The sequence below is a fragment of the Pieris rapae genome, chromosome 11 (assembly GCF_905147795.1).
Source record: "Pieris rapae chromosome 11, ilPieRapa1.1, whole genome shotgun sequence".
Taxonomy (NCBI): domain Eukaryota; kingdom Metazoa; phylum Arthropoda; class Insecta; order Lepidoptera; family Pieridae; genus Pieris; species Pieris rapae.
Window position 1 is genome coordinate 2,375,874 of NC_059519.1, and position 12,130 is coordinate 2,388,003.

Consider the following 12,130-nt stretch of genomic DNA (forward strand, 5'->3'; position numbering starts at 1 on the left):
ATATTCTCTTAGTCTAAAGATTTGCGTTTATTGTGGCGTCTCTTGTAAATAAATATGAAAACATTTAATCCTGGCTTATAAGGCACATTCGTGCTGAAATTATTTATCGTCTCATTTACAATATAAAAATACCAGTAAGTAACACTGCGCATTAAATATCTATTTTTATCTTCGTTAATATTGAGTCTGTTGTTCTTTCTTTCAATATTTTATTTATAACTATCGTAAATATATCAGTGGCACAAAGTTTTGGGTTCAAATCCCAACAACTTATCGGTTACATATGGGTCTGACTGATAAGAGACTGTTAATGACATTCAGATAAGGTTATTTCGTGCTCATATTTATTTAGATGTATTTTTTTATTTTTAAGAGTATGGTACAAAACTATTTTGTGCTTTCCAATTTCTTGAGTTCTCGAATCGACTTTAGATTCAAATGCTGCTGCAGTAATAGCTGACTAAAAGCTAGTAAGATATAAAAAAAATGTCAGCTGACATACGCAGCGTTGCGCATTAAAATTGTCATGGGTCATGGAATCCAGGAACAAGTGATACCAGACAGATATTTGTTGACGTGCTCGAACAGCTGCGCCCGCACAGTTTCCGGTCGTTACATCCTCCGGTCGCCGGTAAACAAAAGTGTGTATGCGTCATATAAAATATACAGCAAAGTTTTATTGCCATTATAGAAATGTCAAAGTTAATGTAATCACAGCACGGTTTTTAAGAGGCTTGGTGATTAACGCAACAAGGACGCAACTAATACATACATTACTCGAAACACTTGATCCAACTTGACGACTAGTAGTTGTTGAAATTATACGATTTTATGAATTAACTAGCTGCCCCCGCGAACTTCGTTTCACAAAATAAATTTAATTTATACTTTAGCCTCAATAACATGTGGTAATCATGATATTGAATTGTAGCTTATATGACACGTTTGTCGGTTTACCATAGCAGTGCCATCGATTGAATACTTACTCAATCCATCTTTTGGAGTTAACGGATAATTGTGACCGTCAATAGACAAATAATTTGCAATAAAATAAAATAGCGATTATAATTAAAGATTTAAGCTATCCTTTCTCTTAAGTTTGCCCAGACTGCTCACGGTGTGCCAATTTAATTAAGGAGGACAGGAGATTTATATATAAAATATATATATATTAATATAATTATAAGTAATTACAGTATTTTGAATTTGGAATTCGAATCAAAGTTCGAGTTTAAACTTCCGGTTATGTATATGGTGGTTTTGTCTTAGTCACAAATGTTTACAGTTGAAGTAATTTCAAATTTAGTCGAAGTAGTCGAAACAATTGCGTTACGAAGCAGTTTCAGCTCCATTGTATTTGTTGGGGTCAAAGGGATGTGGGTTCCTCTGTAAATAGTGCCATGAGGGTGCATCCCCTGCGTTTGAACCCAGAGTTTGAAGTATTTGGACTAACCGACTGCCATGAATTTGACAAATACTTAAGTCCGTTGGTTATTTATGTATGACATGTATTTATTATCATATAAATAAAGTTTTAAGCATTTATACTGTGCCTCAAAGCAGAGCTACTGTTTATTTAATAAACGTTTACCAACTTTAATGGATAAGGCTTTTGGAGAAGTGTATGAATATTGCATGAAGCTTAGGGCCCCGGAATCAGTTAATTATGAAACCTAATAATTATTTAGAAAAGTTGTACAGCTTACATGACTTATAATTTTTTTTTTAAATCAAAACCTAAATACACAGATATTATGCGCGTAAGGTGTGGGTGATTTAATACATTTCATGTCATTTAGTCATACGATTGAACTAGAAATAGTTTTGTTGAACTGTCTGACTGTGCCCTCTCCCTTCTGGATGCCATTTCTTGCGAATCATTGTTGCGTTTCACCCCTGCATTAGGGACAGCTTTTATTTACGTAAATCGTAAAACCTGATATTATATCTATTATTTTACGATTACCACTTAAAGCCTGTAAGTATATATAGGCATAGTTTATATACAGTAGTAATAATGTTTATGAAGGTAAAGACTACGTTATTATATATATTTGTGTTTTCTGGAACAAAAAACTTTCTGGTTTCAGTGGTTGTCTGGAAGAAATCGCTCGAAAGGGATAAGGCCGCCAGTTGCTTTTCATTAAATTTTGTTTAATATTTTTTTTCTTTTACGTTCTTTAGTAATTACTTCCTCTGATGCTTTGAATAATAATAAATTTTCGCCTATAACCCCAAATGGGTTTTGGCCTCAGAGTAGCAAAAGTTAGCCTCTAGTTTAGGGCAACTTTGCTTTTAAATAATAACAGAAAATATGTTTCAGTTTTATTTTTATGTATACAATAAACTTGGATAAGGGTTAAATACTGAAATATGCCACAGTAAACATTTACGACGCAACATTCGTTTGCCAAACTTTTACCCTATTTGTTCTGTCAGTTTCATAATTTTTCTCCACACTTCTGGTTTTCCATATTTTTCTATATTTCTTGGGCAAACAAACTTCATACTCTCATTGTTAAATTTTTTGGTATTATTAAAAAAAACATTATAATATAAGTCTATATTATTTATATTACTTTAATTAATGTAAAGTTTTAATAATATTTTTTATGTTTTAATTACTTACTGAATTTATATAAATTATATTTTTTAGTTTAGTACAAAGACCCCATATGATGTAAAGGCCTTACAAAACATCTGTCACCGGTCTGGTGGCTCCAGTTACTACCGTCTAGCATTATTATGAACATATACATTCTTCCATCAAACTTAATTTTCCTTTTAACTAAAGCTTATGACAGAAATAAATGAATAAGTGCTGCATTTGAAAGCGTTGGCCTGTATTAGTTTTAAAACGGTTTAATTTGTATCCTGAAAGTCTAAGACCTAGGTTACACAAGGATGTTCTATGTAGTTCATTGAGATGTAAATCGTAAACCCCTTGAATTATGCACAGCTCGAAGTTAATCGTGCGGTTATTTCGATATGGACACATTAGTAAATTATTAAAGCGAGTGCCTTGTCCGACGCCACGGGAGATTTACAATAATAATATATTAACAGAGAGTAGTTGTAACATTTGCATTTCAAACTCGCATTCAAGGCATTGAGAGTGTCTCGGTGCTTCTATATATTTAACATATTCATTAACGCGTAACATAGTGTCATTTTAACAGATGTCGCTTACATAATTTGTGGTTTGAAAATACTAGTCTAAGGGCCTGTTTCACAATGTATGGATAAAGTACCAAATAGCTATGCAACGCATAAATTATTTGAAAGATAAAAGTTCCGAATAAGATACTTCGCGTTTTATGACGAAAAGCGCTATCTGACAGTTGTGAAACGCAAAAATACTGTTTATCCTATATCCAATAAGAAATAAATTGCTTATTTGGCACTTTATCCATACATTGCGAAACAGGACCTAAATATTTTATTTCACTATTGCTCATATATCGCTATTGAGCAGTATTATTGGATTTAGCGTAACTCTCATCACTGAGGTAGTAGGTTCGGACTCCGGCTGTTAAAAAATCGAGAGATGACAAGGGATATTTTTTGACTATGAAAGAACCAAAACCGATACGACGTAATATATGTTTTTCGTTTGGGGTTAAAAATTCGGCGAAAGTACCATAGATAAGACTTACAGACAAAAGAATATAGACAATAGATAGCCTTTGTGACAATAGACTCTTGACGCGTCTTGGTCCTCAGTATAGTACCGAGGGGATCTGGCCCGTGTCGCGCCATTTTTATTTTCCCCCAAGGAAACCACGTAACTTAAACGAAGCTGATAGGATCATTTTTAAATAAGTATAATCAAGTCGTTTAGTAACTCAAATTTTGTGCTATTTATCCTTCTTAATAATTTGATATTTTTACTAAAACTACAGAAAAACGTATATTACAATTATGCGTATCTAATTGGTGTGGTGTGGTTTACATTTGGCAATTTCGGATATCATTCTACCATACTTAAGTAACACATAAAATTACTTAGATGTTATGTGTTTTTTTTTTCTTCAGAAACACTTAACTTAGGTGTACGTCTCAGCACACATTCATATAAATAATTATTTATTTATTAACACTTAGTTGCATTACAATATAAAAATTGAATACAATTAAATGAAAAGAGGGCAAACTGGCGGCCTTGCCGCTTTCGAGCGATCTCTTCCAGGCAACCGCTATGTGAAACGATAGAAAAAATATACTAAATACATTTTACATAAGGTAGGCAAGAAGTGCAAAAATACATGTTACATATAGTTATTAAGAAACAAACATACTAAACTGATACAGGATACATGAAAAATAATTTTATTTATTTTATTTTATTTTCACATTAAGGTACAAAAACAGAAAACAGACTGACTACATACATAAAATTATTACATACTAAACAACATACACATATCAAACCGAATGACAAAAAAATAAAAAATAAAGGAAAAAATATATATATACATGCACACACACACATGTATATACATATACATTAATCAATTAAATTAGTAATTAAGGTTACAAGTATTTACTATGAACTATCTTTTTAAATTTACAAATATTATTGTGAAAAATATCAACCTCAGCACACACAGCATTATAATATTTGCACATTCTTACGAGCGGAGCGATATATTATATGTACCAATAGTGTATTATATTCCTACATATAAATTATAATCTATACTGTCATGGAACATTCCATATCTACACGTCCTCGTCCCCAGGGTCTCCCGTTACGTTTGTGTACGTAAACGGATCGATACAAAATAACGCTCATTAACGCACAGGTTTTAAATACCGCACTGCAGAGTCCTAGAAAATAATTACCGCCGTATTAAAAATTTAGTTTCGGTTTATTTTTAAGCGAAAGGGCAGAGGACTCTTTCAATTTCTAAAATTTGGGGCTCCAGACCACTTTGTATTATCGAGAATCTTAGCTACTTGAATTTCAACGAATTCAAATTCGTTAAGTAGGTGCTTATCGCCTGACGAATGTAATAAAGAAATTTGATTTATTTTAAGTGTTTCATAAATATAGGAGTTGAGTTAAAGTTTGTGTAGGACGATTACGAAGTATTTAAAAAAATCTCAGCAAATGTATTCGTAAGTAATCGGGTATTACATTGAGACGTTAAATTGTAATATTTTTGTTTTGCCTGCGTGGTTTTCCCGTTCTTTGGCAAGTTTTTTGCGACCTCTTGAACGATACTCGTTATATTTAACTTAATTTACATAAAACTTAAAAGATTTTTACATTTAAACCTTTCTCAATCGCAATATCTATTATCAGTCTTGGAAATCTGTAGTTATTAACATCGCGGATACATAAGACACCCATGCGGTCTGGGTTTTTATTTATGTATTATGAACCACTTTGAATACGGCTGTTTTTATTTAAAAAATTACAGTATCGGGCCAAGCGTTTAATACACTTCTTTATTAATTTTTTTCGTATTTCGTTTCGTGTTCGGTTCGTATGAAACGCTACATTTTCGTATTGTATATGCCATGCTATATTGAACCTTATTTTAGTTTTGTTGTATTTCTTTTCTATTAATATTCCTTAACTAGCAAAATACAGTTACGTAATCACCGAGCTTCTTCAGAGCGACCTGCACAAGATCATCGTCTCGCCGCAACACCTCTCAGCCGACCACATCAAAGTATTCCTCTACCAAATACTCAGAGGTAAGCTTTTTTCACTTATTTAACTCAAAAAGCCTTGAGCTCTCAAGTGTTTGATCTTGTTAAATGTTTTCAGGCGCTATTTTATACAAAAATCTTGTAACGTTTTACAAATAAATAGTTTTGAAGTTTAAAAATGGAATAGAGTAGGTATACTTTATCTAAACAGGAACATTCTAAGTGGGATATGACAAACTTATGCATATAGCATGAAGCTGACAAAAGCCTCTAAATTCAAAGCTAAAAATTATTATACAATTATAGATTAATAAATCCTTATTAAATGTGATTGAAGGAACGTATAACGATTATGTCAGCGGTGAATACAAAAAGGGTTATTGCCACTATTCGAAAATATCTTTGAAACTAATATTGTCGTAGAGCTCCGGCATGCAAATATAATCCGTTTGAGGATAAAAAGCTTCACAGACTGTCTCCCGATTTTGCATTATTAATTCTAGCAATTATTCCTACTGTGCCAAGATTTCCCCCGAGTGAGACGTGCGAAGGGAGTCTAGAAAAATGCGATCGTTAAGCCCCTACAGTTTGCAACGTTTAATTAAAAAGTTTACGGATGCGCCGCCTTAGTGATATCGACTTTAGCAAAAGAGAAAAAGCGTCAAAGAGGATTTTTGGACTTTTCGTTTGGTTTTAATGATGAATATGGGGATTTTCGGCGATGTTTTCGTACTTAGACGTATTTATGAAATATAACGTTTGCTGAAAATGTAAAAGACGAGTTGTAGAGTGATTTGTAAAGTTGCCGACGACTTATGTGAATCAAGCAAAACGGTTTATAAGTATAATATATATTTCATTTGTTTTAGATTCTCTTTTGTTTTACTAGTAAGTCACATGTTCTCATTCGCGTATCCTGTGAATGCACAGCAGTGTTGGTCAAGTGACTTTAGCGTGTGACTGTCATCCTTGAGGTCGTCGGTTCGATCTCCGGCAGTGCACCTATAAACTTTCTGTCGAAATGTGTGTGTCGAATGGTGAAGGAAAACATCGTGAGGAAATCGTCTTAGATCCAAAAACGACGGTATATGCCAAGCCGAGGACGCAGATCATTTGCCTATTAGATTGACAGATCAGGAAATAGATACGTAAGTCCGAGGCCCTGATCTAGGAAGATTTTTTATCCCGTCTGACTTAAATGTTACTACTATTACTCTTCATAGATCGTAGCCGAACGAATCATTCCATTTACTTTCCAATAAAAAACTACTTAACATTGTGAACTCGTAGGCAATCCTACACATTCTCTACGGTTGTCGACGTTAAAGTATCTATAGTTTTTCGTCTATACAGTGGAACAGGCCATAATGGGTATGCTAATGTCGTCGCTCAGTTGGACACCAATAATGAGTCTTTATCACATACAGCAGGTGCCCTTTGTAATGTTCAATCATGAGCAGAGTATACGTAGCACGCGACTCTCAACCTAATGAAATTTTGTGGAGAGATTACAAAAACGTCTATATGAAAAAATATTAAGAACACATACATTGAAACCTACAAATGCTTATGTGTAATCACCTATGGTTTGATTATTTATAAACAAGTGGGTCGTATAAGGAAAATATTTTCCCTGATTCGCTGGTTATTTTTTTATATTGAGAATGTGTTACGTGTGGTAATGAGTTTAATCTAAATATATAAAACAAAATCGTGTTAGTTACACCACTTATAACTCAAAATCGGCTGAACCGATGTTAGTTATCTTATATTAAATAATTTTACGAATGCAAATAGCATCTGCTGCCATCTGTTGACGAAACTACGCATCATTTTTCATAGAATTCGTGTCAGTTTAAGCAAACTTTAGGTGAATGAAGAGATGCATAACATAAATAATAAAGACATGTGTTCATCAAAAAATGTTGTTTATCAGAAAGTGCTTTAACATGTAGCATCGCAATATTAATCGCTAAACAGAAGAGGCCTAAAACATTTCTGTATTTGCATAAAAAAAAACTGAATTTTTGTGAATCATTTATCTCCATTTATTCAGTCTTGCTTGACAATCTCTTATTCACAGGCCATTTTGTTTTTCGAATCCACTAATATCCATTAAAAATCTTGATAAAGCTGTAAATCGTGGTGATTCTTGGCAACGAGAATATTTCACAGTATTCGTGGCTAAAAGTTTAATTAAACTAGTTGAACCAGTAAAGGTTGATGTTATCGAAAGCTCGCAGTAACGAGAGAAATTATGGAAATGTGCTACGTTTGTGCTGCTGTTGGATTGAGGTTTTTGTTTGGGGATCGATTCTAGAGTCCCCAGGCGATAAGTCGTTCGATATGATGCTTTATGGTTGTAGCCTATAAATATATATATCTTACTAACAACTACATACGGTTAGAGCGTTGTTGTTTAAATAATAAATAATATACTTCCGTATCATCTTTAAATTAGTAATTAACTAATTGAACATTACATTTCGTACCTAAGATATGCTGTTTATAATTGAATATATGATTGAATATGGCCAGATTTGTAAGTTTATTTACTAACCGGTAAAATATTCAGATGAAAGAAATCATTGTTCTTTTTCTCAATAGTACACAAGTTGTTTGAATAAAAGAGTTTTTTTCATGAATACCTATATACCAGGCATATTTTAAACGATATATTGTATGATAATTATATTCATAGACATAAAAGTGAAATGTCATAGATAACAATACCCATGCCGATTGTTTGTTCATACGCATTTTTATACAATCTAATATTGCCGAAAAAAATATAAGCAATACTATAAGATTTTATGAACCTTATGCTAATAATAATGGTCGACCGTTCTATATGTCTTTAGAATTATTATCGAATCGTGCGAATCGGTTCCTTGTGCTAGTTTCTTAACAAGGATGATAAATGCATTCTTTTTTGTCAACACTTTGCCGATTGCATGGACAAATATCAATTATCGCCCGGAAATGGGTAGGTACATTAATTTTTACTTATGGGATATTTTAAGTCATCACCGAGTCCCTAAATGTTACTACCATGTCCCCACTTCAAGCGACTGAGCATTTTTTTTAATCTTTAGAAAATTAATGTATTTAAAAATGCTACTTTGACAGGGATAATGTAACATTTTAATGGCGTAGTTTTAATCTAATACGTCATACAAAAATACCTTCTTAAAGAGTTTTTTTTTTCATTCCTGTAGACAGTTTAAAGCAAACGTAGGGCCTTTTATGATTTTATTAATATTGTTGAGTTTTAATTCGAATCTTGCAAGTTGCAACTTCAAGTGCAAAGGTTTTTGCTTCATGCTCTAGTTTGTTGGCAAGGATAAAGTGTTTTTGAGAAATGTACATTCGACGTCACGCTGCGAATGGTTATAAACTATAACTTTGTGATGAGTAAAAACTAAATGCTAGTTTTTACTCATCACTCAGCATTATTTAGCATTTAGTTTATTTTTATTTAAGAACTTTATATAAACAAAGAATACTTATGATTTTTATGCAACCTTAAAAAGCCTGATTATGCTGTAATTTCGTATTTTTTTTTAATTAACAATTTTTAAATTACACATCCTTAAGCTTAAAATTCGCGGGCCGCGAGACGCGTTGTTTGAGATTTGTGGCCACACAGAAAGCCGTTTTTTGAAAATTCATTCTGTTTTTCTTTTCAATTCTACAGTTAGGTTTTTTGTATTAAAAGTAAATTGTGTGAGAAAACGTTTATCTCAGTTTTAAGTAATGCAATTACTGCATTACAGGTATGTACTGCTACGTTTCGGTAAACTCTAACGGTGTCCGATGCACCGAGCCGTTAATTGGGTGCGAGCTGTGACCCATTGGCATAAGAGCTAACGAAATTAATAATAAGCCACTCTGATACTTTACATTTAAATAAATTTATAATTTATATCATCTTATTAATTCAAACGTATTTGTGCCCTTTTTCGGCAAAAGCCTCGAAACGCGGTCTGCATATTTGATAATATGTAAATAAATTGTCTGAATTGTAACGAGTAAGTTATAATAAAATAGATTAATAATAAGGTGTTATACTGAATTAATTTTAAATCAGTTTGTTAGTTTGAGGATTTTTATTATTGCTTTTCCAACTTAGAAAACGATCTCAATTTTTATTGGTAACAGATATCGGTCTTTTTCTAAATCTTTTATAACTCTCTGCGCCTTTGTACGTAATCGACTAAATCTATTTTGATGAGTTTGTGTGTTTTCGAGAATTGTCTAGATTTACAATTAGATTTTTTTATGTATTTTAGACGCAGCACAAGCCTGTCGGCTTTGTTCTGTAATCAAATATTTTTATCTTTAATGCCTGTCGCAGGTAATAAAAGCGAAAAGAATTCAAAGTGACAGCGTTATCTTGAACGGGGATTTCAACCCATTCATACTGATAATTAAGAATTTCACGAACCGGGCAAGGTTAACAAAAGATTAAAGATAACGCTAATTAGGTAAGCGGGCTCTTAAACTAGCTGTAGGTAGCCATTGTACTCCGCCGTTTGACTTTGAATAAATATTGAGGCGTGAAATTGTTTGCGATACCGCGTTGTTACTTGAGGGAACTTACTACAAGTTACTACAATTCGTTATAAAAGTCTTTTTAAACGTTGTTTTAGTTTTAATTGCTGCCGACATAGATCGGCCGATTAGGTAACCCAATATTGTTGAGGTATTGTTCGCCTACCTGAGTTTTATCATCAGATGTCGAGGCCGCTATTCCAAAATGTTTTTCTTTATCACTATGTGGAATCATCTATTTACCTGTTTCTTGAGGTATAGTGTCATTCGGTATCAAGTAGGCGTATCGATTATAAATTCTGAAAAACGCAGTTCCTTACGGTAAGATTTAAATGATTTTTATGGTCACACTCTAGTCGTGTATGTTTAAACTTTTCCTCCGAAGAGGTATTTTATTTGTTCGATAAATCTTCTTTTAAACTAAAACTGTGAACGAGAATCACGAAATATGCAAGCGCGCGGCGATAACTCGATTGATTCAGCCAATCAAAGCACCAAACGAGTGGTGAGGGCATCGTAATTACCACTGTTTTCAATCGTGTTTTAAATTCTCTTAGCTATTTTCGAATTTCAAAAATTTCTTACTCCTATTATGTATATCATTTTATATTATAACGAACTAAAAACTTTGTGCAATACCCAAAGACTTGTCGTACCGACAGATATAGGCGCAACTCAATCCATTTGCCTCTATAGAAATATAGAGTTTCCTAAAACAGGCTACTATGAGATACAGTATACTATGAACAACTACGCTAATACGTCTTTGGTAAAAAAGAACATACTACTTGCCCTTTGTATGTCAATTGTCAGAATGATGCATTGTCCTGATGTGGTTATTGGTTATTGTTTTTTATTGAACATCATTTAAGAAAAATATTTGATATAATAATAATAATTTATTTCCAAGAATATGGTACAAATATATTATTCTGGTACAATCGTAAGTTCGCATATTCAAGTGCAAATTTGTCCTAAAATTACAAATTTATGTAAATGTTAGGACATTAAAAGTAATGTCAATTAGTCAATTGTTATATTATTTGTAGTAATACAAAACCACTTTATTACTACAATATATGGTAGTTAGTCATTATTTAAACATAAAATAGCTATATATATAGCATAATTATATGTGCTTTTTGAAAGTAAATTCCCGTTTAGTAATAAAATTGATGTTTTCAAGATTTTTATCAGATTATAGACTAATGATCATGGGGATCAAACGTACAAATGGGGTCCAGGTATAACTAATCGAGCAACATACCAAAAAAGCTTCTGATCGATTAAGAAACTACTTTTTTAAAACGTTAATAATCGATTTGTCATTTTCTGTGTTGTAAACTTTTGAGTTTTTCTAATAACTTTTTATCATCGCTGTATCGTATTAAGTAGTGCTTAACATGTGTGCAATAAAACTGTGCATGTATGTGTAGGGTGTCCTTAATGTTTACCCCCACTATGTGGAAACAGCTGCCCACTGAAGTATTTCCGAATCTATTCGCCTTAGACTCCTCAAAGGCTCAAGGAAAGAGAACCTTATGGCGTTAAGAGTGTCGATGAGCCATAGGTTAGCCTCCTGCCATAAAATGGCTACTACATTGAAAGAAACTTTATGTAGATTTTACTACTGCCTAACATTATATTAACAATTGTTTAGTTTATTATATCATGTTTCTATTATTGTATATATTTAATGTAATAATAGCTTGGCTTAATGCACTTGCATTTCATATACTTACGTTGTTAATTTTAATCTAAAACTCCGTTGATGATTTGATGATGTTGAATCTAACAAAAGGATAGTCATTTTACACACTAAAAATTTAGATGAAACCCCGAAGGGAAATTAAGCCGAGGCACTGAGTTGTTGTTAATTTGTTCGGACGTGCTTAATGAAATTTTGGGTTTTGAG

General features: G+C 32.6%; 1 protein-coding gene across 1 annotated transcript in view; it reads left to right on the forward strand.

The window, feature by feature from the left end:
- LOC110996863 (serine/threonine-protein kinase NLK-like) overlaps positions 1 to 12,130 on the forward strand; it is a 109,460-nt gene that overhangs the window by 80,947 nt on the left and 16,383 nt on the right. The window contains 1 exon segment of the mRNA XM_022264734.2: positions 5,600 to 5,706. Coding sequence (XP_022120426.1) covers positions 5,600 to 5,706 — 107 coding nt within the window.